At 52.6% G+C, this 14,579-nt stretch overlaps 1 protein-coding gene across 4 annotated transcripts in view; it reads left to right on the top strand.

Annotated features, from left to right (window-relative positions):
• The window catches only part of PLEKHG4 (pleckstrin homology and RhoGEF domain containing G4), a 90,019-nt gene extending 76,063 nt beyond the window's left edge, over positions 1-13,956 (top strand). For 2 of the 4 annotated variants that reach the window (XM_061445456.1, XM_061445459.1), the window contains 9 exons: positions 2,867-3,804; positions 5,288-5,537; positions 6,247-6,336; positions 6,664-6,888; positions 7,772-7,942; positions 8,420-8,597; positions 9,230-9,346; positions 9,432-9,695; positions 10,240-13,956. In XM_061445456.1, the coding sequence (XP_061301440.1) occupies positions 2,867-3,804; positions 5,288-5,537; positions 6,247-6,336; positions 6,664-6,888; positions 7,772-7,942; positions 8,420-8,597; positions 9,230-9,346; positions 9,432-9,695; positions 10,240-10,568 (2,562 nt within the window). In that variant the 3' untranslated portion in view covers positions 10,569-13,956. The remainder of the gene's footprint in view (positions 1-2,866; positions 3,805-5,287; positions 5,538-6,246; positions 6,337-6,663; positions 6,889-7,771; positions 7,943-8,419; positions 8,598-9,229; positions 9,347-9,431; positions 9,696-10,239) is intronic. The other 2 variants (XM_061445457.1, XM_061445458.1) reach the window with 2 other exon arrangements.
• Positions 13,957-14,579: the final 623 nt, after the last annotated feature.

Below are 14,579 nucleotides of genomic sequence, written 5' to 3' on the forward strand. Positions count from 1 at the left end.
GTGACAGGCACTGGGACTGGAAGAAATGCCATCGAGGTTTAGATTAATTTCTGTGCAGCCTTTGGAGCCCTGTTCAAGAGCTGACAGATACCATGTGAAGATGAGAGGTGGTGGGGCTGCCTCCCTCTGTGATTTGCAGCCCCAGTTCCTCCTCACTGGGGCCCCATGCAGATCTGCAGTGTTTCCTAGAAATAAAAGGACATTCTTTTTCTCTCTCTCTGCCTGTCCCATCTGTGCAGGGAAGTGAGATCTCGAGCCTCAGAGAAGGCCTTCAATGGGTGGCTCCCTTCCCAGCTGGCTGCTGTAAAGGCCAGGCTGGCATTCTGGCTCTGCCATTTCTTCACACTGCTCTCAGCACTCTCTTTCAGAGCCCTGTGTGCCTTTTGAGCTCAGCTCTTCCCATTAGTGCGTGAAATGAAGCCAGCATGCAGCCTTTGGTCAGGATTACCCATTGACCTGCACAGCCAGAGAGGTGAGACATGCCCTTAGCTCACCCTGACAGCCAGCCCTTGCTCTGAAGAGCTGGGAAGGGGCTGGTGTTGGTTTGTGTGCAGCTGGAGGGAGCAGCGCAAACCAACAGCAGAATGGGCCATCTGTCACTGCTGTGTAGATCTGCTGGGCTCCGCTGCGCTCAGCATTTCACCTTGCCGTGTGCGCTTCTGCCCCCCAGAGAATATCCCTCTGCATCCCAGATAAATGTGGATTCTCACCAGGGTTTGGCACGCCCTCTGCCTCTGTACCCTACTCCCAGCACCCAACGATGGGCATGTCATAGAATCACAGAATCCCAGACTGGTTTAAGTTGGAAGAGACCTTAAAGCTCATCCAGTTCCAACCCCTGCCACAGGCAGGGACACCTTCCACTAGACCAGGTTGCTCCAAGCCCAGTCCAAACTGGCCTTGAACACTGCCAGGGATAGGGCAGCCAGAGCTTCTCTGGGCAACCTTTGCCAGTGTCTGTCTACAGTGTAAAGCCTGAATGAAGAAAGAAGCAGGTCAGGGGCCTGTTGCTGCTCTGGGCAGGGTGATGGGAAGAGAGGGGACTGCTGTTCTTCTGGTTGTCCTGTGCTGTGGTTGTATAGGGCTGTGTGAGAAGCATTTTCCCCAAGCAGCTGCTGGTGTTTCTGAAGCAGCTCCTTGCTCTGCATGAGTAATGGGCTGGCTGCACGCGTACCATGCAGCTGCAGCTCAAATGAGCATTGTGAATGGCTGTGGGAGCTCCTCTGGAATCCGTCTCTGGAGTGGCTCTGCTCAGTCTGCAGGCTACCCCACATGTGCTGGCATTCAGCTCTCATACAAAGGTGCTTGACTCTCATAACTGTCCCCATCTGGAGACTGGGCGCTACATCAGTGAAGCACCTCCTGCCCTCCATACCTCTGTCATCAACAGACAGTGAGTCTGGCACCTGAACCTGACTACCACATCCCTGAGGGAGATGCAGTGACTACTCCATGTCTACATAAAGCTTGGATGGATATTCTTGATGTCTAAAGCACAAAAATATGTGCTTTAAACATTTTGAGTGAAGGCTGCCACAGTAAGGCTGTTGGAAAATTATTTAAGAGTGGTCACTTTGTTCTTGGCACAAAGCATAAGCATTGCTTCTCTGCAGAAACGTAGCAGTTACTTGGAGCCTGACAGGTCAAGTGCTGTCAGGCAAGAGATGGTCTGGCTTACCTTGAGGGCAGGCTGGGGTGTTTCTGCACATCCGCTGGTCTTGGGCAGTTGGTGGAAGGTGCCAAGCAGGCCTGTCCTTGGTGTTTTCCCCGCCTTGTGCATCTGATTTTAACAAATAACTGTTTTCATCTTGTGGTAAAGGTTCCTGGTCAGGCTTATGGCAACTGGTCACATCTTGCTCACTCTAGAGTTAAGCCTTGTCATCATCCCTGCTTTATTTATGAGTAGTGGCTTATGAGCTTGCGCAATTGAGATGTTTGCCTTTCATTTTTATTGATGAGAGACAGGCCTTTGTGAACAGTGTTTTGTGGTAAGGCACTCCTACCTTTTCTGTCACATCAGACCACATTTTGTCCTGCTCCTCTGTTATACTGACATGGCAGAGCGGTTTTAGCAAAGCCAGCACATGTACCACTGCTTTAGTTAAGCCCTGTGAAACTGCTTCCAGCATTCCTGGAGTATTAGAAATAAACTGCTGAGCTCAGTAGTCGACTCACCAGCACAAGCATGTAGCACTGGAAAAAGCAGAGCCAGGCAGGTAGGCAGGGTATGGCACACTGCATGGGTGCAAGCAGGCACAGGAGATGCGCAAGCTGCAGCTGGGCTTGCATGGTCTCTGATTCCTACTTGCTGCAAGGATGGAGCAGAGCACTTGGGGTGATCCAGAGCCCAGCTCTCACTGAACTCCAGGCTTTTGCATACCATCAGTTCCAGGGAAGTGGCCTGGGGAGCAGCAGTCCCACTCCCTGCAGCTTACTGATGTCCTCTCGACCTCATCCCATGGGGTCATGGTGAGAATGGCTTGGCAAAGGAGGAGAGTGGGTTCCAGGTTTTATACTGAGCAAGGCCATACTGAGGTGTGAATTCCTGGAGCCCTGGTAGCAGCTTCCCCTGGGTCCCCTGCCCAGAGAGGACAAATGTGGCAGGCAGTGGGGGCGCACAGGGACCTGTTGTGGAGGTGGAGCTGTGGCAGAGCAGCCAGCACAGCTGAAGCCCTCTGCATAAAGGAGCTGTTTGTTTTGCTGAATTGTTAAAGCCCTATTGACAATAGCGGCCCCCCCTCCTCTCACACTCAAGGAACTGTGGTGGCCACACACTCATCCTTTCTCTTGTCTTGAGGCACTGAGTTAGAGTTATTCTTCACCAAGCCCCTCTGACTGGCTGTTGCCTTTTGTCCTTGCTCTACAGGCATACGAATGGGCCTTGGAAGGTATGCGGCACCTTGCCTGCATCAGCATGGAGGACTGCAGCTCCACTGAGCACTGCACAGATGTGATCCAGTGCCTGGAGAGTTACAAGGGACAGCACCCAGACATCAGTGATGCCCGGTTCCAGGAGATGAAGGAGCTGGCCTGTGAGCTGAAAAGTGACAAGGGGCTCAAACAGTGGAAGTTCGCATGGTCTAAATGCCAGGAGACCAAGCTGGTTTTTGAAAAGAAACTCGAAGCAGCCTTAAGAACAAGGAAGTCTCTGTGGTCAGACCAGAAACCAGCTTTGGGGGAGCAGCCCCAGGCTGGCAGCCTCTCCCACCGGCGGCACTCTGAGGGGGCCACCTCCAGGTCCCACTGGGACAGGACTTGCAGCACACCCCACTGCTACAACAGGCCCAACTGCACTCTGGGGTGGGCTAAGGAGAAAGTGCCCTTACCCTTCTTGAGCTGCCCTGGTGATGTCAGTGCTGGGGAAGAGCTTGCCTGCCAAGCCACTCTCAGCCCTGGTCCTCAGAGCAGAGTTTCTTTTGCCAGCGGGGTCTCCAAGTCTCCAAAGCTGCCTGAAGAAAAGCCAAACCTGGAGAGTATTTTAGAAACTCCAGAGGTAAAGCCATCCAGCACATCTACTGCTGCCTCTGGGAAGCTGCCTTCCAGGAGGATGCTCCGGAAGGCCCAAAGCTTTGACCTCCCTTGTGGTGAGAGTCTATGGTCAGGCTGCCAGAGGACGCTGAGCGAGCCAGCCAGGTATGGCAACACTGGCGTCTTTATCAAGGGGCTGGAGGTGAGTAGCACCGAGCTGGTGGACAGGACATTCGCTCTGCGGCAGCAAGGTGCTCACAACTGGCCTGCAGACTGCCTGGTGCAGGAGGGACCGAGGGGCTGCCTCTCTGTGTCAGAAGCCAAGAGCTGGGGCAGGTAAGTGGCCATGATACTCAGTGCTCAGGTTCTCAGGATATTGAAAAGGCAGCCAGCAAAGATGTGAAGGGCTCTGCAGTGACAGTTACTTTGGGAGAGTATACAGGGCAGATAGATGGAGGTGTAGCTCCAGTTACATACTTTGTTGTAGGACTGCAGCATGGCTAACCTACGGAGAGCCCAGGCATGTGGACTGTGCTTGAAGGGGGATCACAGGGCAGGTCTTTCAGCTGCTCTCACTGGAAAAGATTGAAGAAATCTGGGGAGAGACTTTTGACAAGGGCCTGTAGGCACAGAACAAGGGCGAATGGCTTTAATCTGACAGAGGGGAGATGAAATGAGATCTTAGGAAGAAGTTCTTCCCTGTGAGGGTGCTGAGGCCCTAGCACAGGTTGCCCAGAGAAGCTGTGGCTGCCCCATTCCTGGCAGTGTTCAAGGCCAGGTTGGACGGGGCTTGGAGCAATCTGGTCTAGTGGAAGGTGTCCCTGCCTGTGGCAGGGGTTGGAACTGGATGAGCTTTAAGGTCCCTTCCAGCCCAAACCAGCCTGGGATTCTGTGAAAAAATTGGTAGGAGAGATGAGAAATTAGTGCGGAGGGACTGCAGAGCTCTGCTACTGCTCTGCATGGGAGGGCTGCAGACATCCCCTTCTGGATGGGGCCTCTGATACCCTACCATGTGTCAGGAAAATTCATGTCGGGGGATGAATACCATCAGGCAGGAAAGTAATTGCTGTGCTTCTCAAGGGAGTGATGCTGCAGTCCTCCTGTCCGTGGGCACTGTGGCAGTCCCACTGCTGGGTCCCCTGAACAGTCAGAGGAGTTGGCCTGGGGAAGCCTTAGTCAGAGAAGGCAGGCACACGTTGGAATAGTTATGTTTGGTGCTCCACTGCCTCACAGTGGAAACCTCGAGTACCTAAGAGCAATCCTTTTAGAGACGTGCGGAGCAACCCATGCAAGGAATTGCTGTTCCCTGACCAAGAGACACAAGGTTTGTTTCTCACTCTCATTTATATTGGCACAAGCCTAACAGCACCTGTGTCCAGAGCTTCTGTTCTCCCAGGTTTAACTTGCTTCCCACAGCACCCAGTCGTCAGGCTGTCTCCTCCTCACAGAAGTTACCGTGACTTCTGCTGTGCCTGTTGTTTTAGGAGTGCAGCCATTTGCAGAGCAGCCTGTTAAGTTCAGAGCAGGGTCTGGGGTGTGTGTGTCCTGCTGAGGCTGGGTTAGGACCACAGCCAGCCAGAGGCTCACCCTTCCTCAACAGAAAAGCCAGTGGAATGCCTTTGATCAGCCACGAGCTTTGTCAGTGCTGTCATGGACATTTGTGAATCTGAACTTGGATCGTGTTCAGGGGCCACCTCATCTCCATGCTGGGTCTTGGGGAGGGATTCTCTAGGGACACTCGCATGCTCTGCAGGCACTGTGACTGCTGTAGCCCTGCTCCAGGCCGGGCCCCTTCAAGGCTGAGTGTTTCCTCTCACAGCAAGCTGCGTCACATCATCGATGAGATGGTAACCACAGAGCGGGAATATGTGAGGTCGCTTTGCTACATCATTGACAGCTACTTCCCTGAGATGGAGCGCCTGGACCTCCCCCAGGACCTACGTGGGAAGCGCAGTGTCATTTTTGGGAACCTGGAGAAACTCTATGACTTCCACAGCCAGTACTTCCTGCGGGAGCTGGAGAGCTGCTGCAACCACCCACTTAGGGTCAGCCACTGCTTCCTCCGACACGTAAGGCACCAGCACATCATCCCCTGGGCCGGGTTCCTGCAGACACGTGTGGCTCCTTTGCCCAGAAGTGCCTGTACATCTGGCTGCTCACCTTCACATTAGTGGGCTGTGGCTTTCTTCGGGACCCTGTGCTGGGCTGGTTTGTCCATTGCCAGCTCCAATGCTAGGCTGGACTGGGATGGCTCTGTGAGGCTGAGTCCAGGCAGCAGCAGATGCTCTTTGTCTTTCCTGTGGCTCTTCACTACCAAGAGTCACTGCCAGGGAGGCAGTTTCTGCTCCTTAGAGCCCGCGTGCTTATATAGAGGTATCCCTTACCCTGTCTTCTGCCTGTGGTGTCCGTGTAGAGTGATTTCAGTGAGGGGGGAGGTACTGACCTGCTGCTCTTCTTGGAGGGAGCTGCTAGGGAGAAGCACTTGCCACTGGTCTTAAGCTCAGCTGACTCTTGCATGTTTGCTGCTACCAGGTGAATGGTACCTGTTGGGGAATGTAAGGGACAAGGGGTAACAGGACAACGGATTAAAAAGTGTTAGCTGCTTTATGAAGACAAGAACATTCCCTGACTCTTAATGAACTTGAAACAAAGTTACTCCTAATGTCATAGGAGGCTTTGCTGCAGCTTGGGGAGGCAGAGCTAGACTTATCAACCCCGTGCATGGTTGTCACTGCTTCCTGAGTGGGCATTGTTCTCACAGGGGATTCTCTTTTGCAGAAAGACCAGTTTGGGATGTATGCTTTGTATAGCAAGAACAAGCCGAAGTCGGACTCACTGCTCGCCAGCCATGGGAATACCTTCTTTAAGGTAGATTCCACTGCCTGCATCATGATTGCTCTTGGTATTTGGGTGTCTGGTCTGTCCAAACAAGCCCAGCTTCCCTGCTCAGGACATGCTCAGCACTTCTGCTTTCCTGGCACAGCTCTCTGCACAAGTGTACATGGGGGTACAGGAGCAGACATGCAGCGAGTGCTTTGGAAAGGAGCCCAGCACACAGCAGCGCTGGTCCTAGGGCCTTGCATTTCCCTTCAGAGCAAAGAGAGCACCCCAGTGAGGAGAGCTGTATCAGTGCCTGCCTGGGGAATATGGGGTGCTCCACGGGTGCTGCTGCCTTCACTCTGCTGCATTTCTCAGTTAAAGCAGGTGCAGCTTGGGGATAAGATGGACCTGGCCTCCTACCTGCTGAAACCCATCCAGCGAATGAGCAAATATGCCCTTCTCCTGAAGGACCTGATCAAGGAGTGCAGCGAGGCACAAGAGCAGGAGCTGGGATACCTCCGTGCTGCTGAGGAGATGGTGAAGTTTCAGCTCCGGCATGGGAATGACCTCCTGGCCATGGATGCCATCCGTGACTGTGATGTATGTTATTGTTCTCCCCTGCCCGGGGGGTGGAGCCACTCTTCACCTTATCTAGATTTAGGGTCTGTGGGTTGTATGGTGAGCACCCCTCTCAACTTCCTACAGTGAACAGGATGCGAGTACAGCACAGAAGGACTACTAAGGCACAGGGCAAGGGAACAGCAGGGCTTGGAGGTCTTGATGTGTTAGGAAAGACAGTGTGGATGCTGTTGATTTGAGCTGGGTGAGTTGCTTGTCACAACACACTCCCTGGTGCTTACTGGTGAGGTGGGGCAGCCTGGCAGCCCTTGCAGATTCCATCCTGCAGACTGCCTTGGGGCTTCCATCTCTTCTGAGCTGGTGATAAGAGAGTCAGGCAGTTTGCAAGAAGGAAATTGAATAGATAGATGCTGATGCCCAAGATAGGCCAAAATCAGCTAGGTGGGACTTGAGGGAGAGGCATGTGAAGTGCAGCACTGGAGGAGGATAAACCCCAGGGCTCAAGGTGCAGAAAGGTGGATCTGGGGCAGGAAAAAGTGAGGGACTGGCCTCCTGACCCAGACGTGCTCATGGCAGTTTGATGGGACTCCATTCCTCTTCGTCTCTTTTCTTCCCCCAAAAAGAAAGTTCTGGCTGCTGCCTCCAGTTGTCACCCCAGAGGTGACAGGAGAGGGTCATCTGTGGATTAGGCCTAGGAGAAAGGCACAACTCTTCTCAGCTCAGAGCCACTTGTTTCAGCCTGATGTGGCCTCCAGCAATGCCACACAGCCCTACCTCTTCCAGGAACCCTCCTACAATGACACATAGTTGCCACTTCTTCACCACAGCCACATAGGACCCTGCTATCTGTGGCTGCCCAAGACTTGATCCTGTGGGGTCTTACCAGTGTGTTCCCCGTGTTCAGGTGAACCTGAAGGAGCAGGGGCAGCTGGTGCGGCAGGATGAGTTCACCATCTGGCTGGGCCGTAGGAAGTGCCAGCGGCATGTCTTCCTCTTCGAGGACCTGATCCTGTTCAGCAAGCCGAAGAGGATCGAGGGTGGCTTTGACGTGTACATTTACAAGCGCTCCTTCAAGGTAAGAGCAGCCCTGCAGCTCCCTCTTGTGCAAGAAGTGTCCATGGCTGGTTTCCTCATGGACGCATGGCTCTGAACTGGGAAGCAGGAGCACCTTCAGCAGAAAAGCTGCTCCCACCACTGCTAAGACTTCTTCAAGCCATGCACTGAATCCAGAATGGAATACTTCACACTTTAATGCATGGCCCTGCTCTGTGCTATAAGGTGTGGGGCCAAGGTCTTCTGAGGGGACAGGTAATGTAAGGGAAAGGCAGTATGTGCATGGTAGGGAGGGGGTGCTGACTCTGAGTGAAGTCCTGGGAACTGCCTGGGCTGTCTCTGCTCAGCAACATCCAGATAATACCTACTCCTGTCCAGATCCTCAGGCTCTTTCCTGTTGGGTCTGCTGAACTGAGGGTAGCTCTGGCACAGGGTGTAGGCAGGGTTTACCCTTTCTTCTCCTCGTGGAGCCCCAGTTGATGCTTTCTTTTTCTGGCAGACAGCAGACATTGGTCTGACAGAGAACTCTGGAGACAGTGGCCTGCGCTTTGAGATCTGGTTCCGAAGGCGGAAGTCAAGCGACACCTACATCCTCCAGGCCAGCTCAGCCGAGACTAAGCAGGCCTGGACCAGTGACATTGCCAAGATCCTGTGGCAGCAGGCAGCCCGCAATAAAGGTGTGATTCCTTCCTGGGGCGTCTGTGCCGCAAAAGGTGCGGGAGGCCTGTTCAGCTCATGCTGTCCTGAGCAGGTTTGGAGCATGTTAGCAGGCAGCTCTGTGCAGCAAGTGGCTGTGTGCTGGCATGCAGCCTCAGGAGCATGTGCTGAGCTTGGCTGGGCATGTCCCTTCCCTACCCCTCATCCCCAGGGAACCTGACCAGTCCAAGGTCTGTTTCACTGTAGACACCCACTGGACTCAGTGGGAGAAATGGGAGATACTAGCACCAGGTTCCCTGCCCTGTGAGTGTGAGATCTGCTCATGGAAGGCTTCCTTCTCTCCCTGTGATCTGGGCCACTGCTGGAGTGGCAGCTGTCTCAGCCAAGCTGGCTGAGGGTCTTCTCTCCACTGCAGGCTTCCTGCTTGGCAGGACTCTCATAGGCAGCATGGCACTGAGCTACTATGCCAGAGCAGGGCATGATTGCTTGTCACTGGAGGCTCCTCAGGACCGGGGAGCAAGGGAAAGACAGGTCTGATCTCAGTAGTTCAGGAGTAGCCTGGCACAGGAGTGCTGTGGTCTGGATCTTCATAGTGCCTGTGGGGAGGGTTAGGGCAGCCTCATTATGTGGTTGTGGGTCTCTTTCTCCCCAGAAATCCGAATGCAGGAGATGGTCTCCATGGGTGTGGGCAACAAGCCATTCCTGGATATCAAACCCAGTGAGGCAGCTATCAATGACCGTGCTATTGACTACATCATGAAAGGCAGAGGCAAGTGCTAACCATGTCTTTCTCCTTGCTCCCTGTGAGCTGGGCAGGATTGGTACTCAGGCTTCTTTGGTATGTTTTCTGGCAGGTGCCAGGACCAGAGCATCCATCGCGGTGTCTCTGTTTGACCATTCCAACCCCTACAAAAGGACACAGGCACAGATCTCCACTGGCAGCACCCCTGCTGCATACAGCCCTTCCTCCTCCTCCCTGCTGGGGCCCCTCAACCTACACATGTACCTGGACCAGGCTCTACTGCCTGGCGTCCTGGCTCCCAGCCGCCCCTTTGACGTCAGCACCTGCATTGAGGAAGATGAGCTGGAGCATGAGACGAGCAGCCAGCCCTCACTGAGTACGTATGAGCCCAGCGCTCTGCAGCTCATCCCCACCTTTTGCTGTGAGCTGTGTGGTCAGATCAGGCTTCTCTGCAGTCCCCATCTTGTCTTGTCCCTGCCCTTCTGTGCCACCTCTGTCTCAGTGTCCAAGTTGAGAGTTAGGTTGGATGCAGTAGTAGAGCACTCTGTGATCTGCAGCCATGCCTGTGGGAAGCTTGGTGGTTCTGGGGCTGCTGTGGCATTGGCAACCAGTGCTACGTCTCTGACCTTTTGGTACAAGGCACTCCAACTCTTGCTCTCAGTAGCCTGGTCTAGTTACCCCCGGGCTTCCCCTGCATGAACCTCCCTGGCCAGTGCCTACCAATCTCTAGCATCATTTGCCACACTTCCTTGGGTGATTTTGTGACCTACAGCTTTAAAGAGGCCCATACAGGAGTGTGGCTTATCTGTGGGCTTGTGTGGCCAGTGCCTCTGCAAGCAGATATATTATCAAGTGTATATAGCATAGACCTATAGGCCAAATTCATGGTCGTCAGGGTGACCTTCCTCTCTTTCTTCCAGCGACAGAGAGCTCTGAGTCCTCACACTGCATGTCGGGCAGTGGCTCCAGCGGCTCCGACAGCGGCTGTGTCTCCAGCATCCCACAAGAAAGCTTCTGTGAAGACGTGGGCTCACCACCATACATGCCCCATAGCTCACAGCACAGCTCTGCGGTGGTGGAGAAACCCCAGTTCCCCAACAGCCAGTACATTTCTGCAGTAAGTGCGAGCAGCCAAAATCCTCTCTTCACTCTGCCTGTTCCTGCAACTGCCACCTCAGCTCAAGCCACCACCTCTCCTGGGGGGACTGAAGATGCTACTTTTGGTCTAGGGGTCACTGTGGGGAAGTGACGATGACCACAGAGACTCAACCTCCCCCGGGGCGGATGAGAGCCCCTCTCTTGTGGAGCCTCCCCTTTGGTGGCCAGGGTCTTCAGGGAGGTGCTCTGGAAAGGACCTTCAGTGCTGGAGGCTGCATGGGGAGGGGATGCTGCACACACAGGAGCTATGATGTTGTCATGGGCTTGGGTACATGCACGACCTCCTGGGATGAATGGGGCTCTGCTGCAGATGCTGCTGAGCTCCTTTCCTGGGAGGTTTGGGCCTTTTCTGGGGAGCAGTGAGATGGAGGAGCAGAAGCCTTTTGCTCTGAGCTGTCAGGGCATCTCCTGTTACGTTTCTGAGAGTTCTCGGCCTCTTCCCTTCCCACTAGATCGTGTGCTGATGCTGTTGTCCTCTAACCCTGTACTAATGCTGGCTTCTCTCTTCTGCAGAAAGCAGGCCAGGTCACCATAAGTCCCTCGACAATAGTGTGAGCCCCTCTGCACACATATACCACCTAAGGAAGCAGAGTTGTAAGTAGCCCCTGAAGGGGATTTTCCAGCAGGTCTACATGCTGGTCAGGTTTGTCAGGGGAACCTTACCCTCAGCTTCTCAATTAAAACTTTTCCACACGCATTCCTGACTGGTCTCCGAGTTCTGATTCATTTGGTCAGAGAAGACCGGCTTCCATAGAGCTGTCACCTCAAACAGCCCATCTGATGCCTCCCTGGCTTGAAGCAGAAGCAAACAAGCAAAATCCCTTCCAGGCAGTAGAGGATTAAGTACCACCTTAGTCACCAGTGTTCAGATGAGCTGCTTTACTCTGAATGCTGCCCAGCTGTCTAACCACTAATCTGTTTCTTGTGGCTGTTTGCTGAAATCCTGCTCTTAGTTATTCCCTCTGACATGCCCTGGAGAACCCACGGTATTCTCCCCAAGCTGGATTTATTGACAGTTTCCTTTGAACTTCCAAAGGAAACTGCACATCACCAGGTGGAGGAACCTGGGCTAGGATGCCCGAGGGAGCACCTGATTTCTGGAGGATGCCTTCACTGCCAGGAAATGGCTGTTGCTCTGAGGGAGGAGAGCACTGGTGTGGGTGCCAGCCTTTGGAAAGTCATGTCATGGCCCACTCACATCAGCCAGCTTCTTCCTGAGCTCCTTCCTCTCTGGCCTTAGGGTTGAGCCTCCCTGCCCACAGAGAGCAGAGGAATGCACGTAAGGGAGGCAGGATCAAGGCTGGAGTAGCCAAGGCACTAGGTGGCTGGTAGGTTTGGCACTGTGGGCTGTGCTGACCACACAGGCCCACAGCTCATATCCACAGGTACAGGAGTTCAAACCAGCTAAACAGAACCAGCCAAGGTTAAAATGTTATACCCTGAGCTGCTGGGGGAGTCGCAGTTGAGGCTTTAGAAGTGGCTGCTGCTAGGACTGAGCCTTGGAGTGAGCTCTGAGGTGCAGATCGACTCACAGGGGAAGAGTCATGCTTCTCCTGCAAGGCTTTTCCAGTAAAAACACTCCTTCCCCACTCAAACACAGCTCTGACAAACAGTGGTTCTCAAGCATTTTCCAAGATCACCAGGACAGAGGAACCGTGGGTCCTGCCCCATGGTGGGAGTGCAGCTGGTCTAACCCATTGCACGCTGCTGTGTTCCAGGTTTGATTGCCATTTCAAACTCCCTGAAGACCTCTGACCATCAGAAGGAGACAGTCTTCACCCGTGAAGATACGTTTTTTCTTACACATAATCACAAACAGCCCCAAACATGACCTATGGCTGGGGGGAAGTCCCAGGAAGGTTTCTTGCAACTACATATAATAGCTTTGGTTTTGGATGGGGCCTTGGGGATTCAAAACATGTTTGCCTGATATTTATGAGTAATAGTAACATAGCTGTTTGGAGATAAAAAAAGTATTATTTTTAAAGCTATGAGCTGTACAGATTTTGTTACAAGTGATTCTGTTACTATTTGTTCTGTAAGCTGCACATTTTATAAAGTTTTTGGAAGGGCATGAAGAGAAACTGAGGTATTTAAGTAAAAGTAGTGTAACTTTCTGTTTTGGGGTTATATTGGCCTGGAGCTCGAGATTTAACGTCTTTCCTTATGTTCTAAATATGCCTATCATAGCAGTAATTTATTTTCTTGGCTTAACACTTCTGTTTTAATAAAAGCAATTTCATTGTTATGGTGAATTGTTTCTTCAGATGATTTTTCCAGTGCCTTGGTGCTGAGCTTATCTGTATGGTAACCTCCTGTCAGCTCCTTCGCTCTCTCTGTGCCACTTCTGCGCTAACCAGCTGCTGGCTAAGCCGTGTCAACCCTGCACATATTCCTGGGAGAGGGGAGAATTCCCAGGTGCCAGTGGAAAGGCCAAGGCAGAGCAGGGAGCAGCCAGCAGATGTCGGTAGGAGTGTGGAAGAGGGGGGTGGTCTCAGGTCACAAAACTTCCGGCTCTAATTTAAGCAATTTCCCAGCGTGGTTGCTGTCCTAGTGCCACGTGTCCTCTGTGCCCCATGGGTCAGGTCTCATGGCACAGGGTGCAAGTGGCAGAGCTCAGATCCCACCATGCCTTGTCTTGATGATGCGCTGGGTTTTGGGGTGATGGGGCCTGACCACTCACATTGCCTCCACCTGAGCCCCTCTCCACATACTCCAGTCTGTGGTTGTGGCTTGTTTGAAGAGCTTGGCATACTGAGAGCATCCAAGACCAGCTGGTTTGGGGTGTGATGGGTTGATTATAATGCCAAACATTTACTGCATGTTGTTTGAAGTAGCACAGTGTAGCAGGAGCCCTACGCTCCAAAGTGCCCCAGGGGAAATGAAAATGAGCATTTTTGGAAACCATAGTGATTTGCTGCCAAGCTCCTGTTGGTTCACTCCTGGTTTGTGTAGTGCTGTAAGTCAGGCTCATCTGGTGTCTGTTGTGTTCAGCCTGAGGAAGAAGCAGCAGCAGTAACTTATGGCGTGTCTCAGCTGTTAAACCTCACAGGTCACCCTCAAGGTGCAGAGCAGGCTCCTTCCAGCCTGGGACCTCTGTGCTGTACATAAACCACTTGTTCGGTTTTAACAAGATGGATGTTTTGAAACCTTTGGTCTTTTTTCAACAGCAAAGAGAACACAGTTTGAAACCTTGGTACAAAGTTGTGTAGGAACAGTTGCACAGGGAAGATTTCAGAGGTTACTATTTTAAAGTAATTGCTGTGTTAATGCAATAGTCTTGGGCGGTCAGGACGCCACTATCTCATGTCACGGGAGAGAGAGAACTTAACTAATGCAACAAGAGGAATATGAAACTTCCTGAATTTCTCAGTTTAAAGGTTTCTGCATTGCTGGAAAAACCATTACTCACGTTTACCTGACACTGTTTCTTCAGGGTTTGATTGATTTGTCTAATAAAGGTTTTTTTCTTTGTATGATCTCATTTGCATTGTATCTTGATTTCAGCATGGGCTGCAGTGGAGAAGGTGGGTGGGCTCAGGGCTTGTTGAGCCGTCTTGGAATACAAGTCAGGAACTGACGAGGTTTTTCGAGCCAGGGTGTTAGGGTGAGACTGATAGGATCTCACTGGAGTTCACATGGTTTTCCAGTGTGGGGTGTCAGCCCAGCACAGCAGCTTCTCCACAGCTGGGTGAGGAGGGAGGTGAACGCTGGGCCATGGCTGGAAAATCACCAGGAGCATACAGGCAAAGCATGTCTTGTCTTGCAAGAGAATCATCTTCTGTTAGATAAACCCCACATGCTGCTGATCAAGGTATGAGAAATAAAACCAAAGGTGGCACCTGCTGCAAAGGTTCCTGCCTACACAGAGCTGCTGTTCAGAGTCGGGGAGCAGCTGAGCAAAACTCACAGAATCTCAGTCTGGTGTGGGAGGGAAGGGGCCTCAAAGCTCATCCAGTTCCAACCCCTGCCACATGCAGGGCCACCTTCCACTAGAGCAGGCTGCTCCAAGCCCCGTCCAAACTGGATTTGAGCACTGCTAGGTCTATAGTTCCCTGGGTCTTCCTTTTTCCCATGAGGGAGCTAGCAGATGTGGTTGCTA

Source organism: Pezoporus flaviventris, unplaced genomic scaffold, assembly GCF_033815535.1.
Source record: "Pezoporus flaviventris isolate CSIRO_AGI_PZ_B2104156 unplaced genomic scaffold, CSIRO_AGI_Pfla_v1 ptg000004l, whole genome shotgun sequence".
Classification (NCBI taxonomy): domain Eukaryota; kingdom Metazoa; phylum Chordata; class Aves; order Psittaciformes; family Psittacidae; genus Pezoporus; species Pezoporus flaviventris.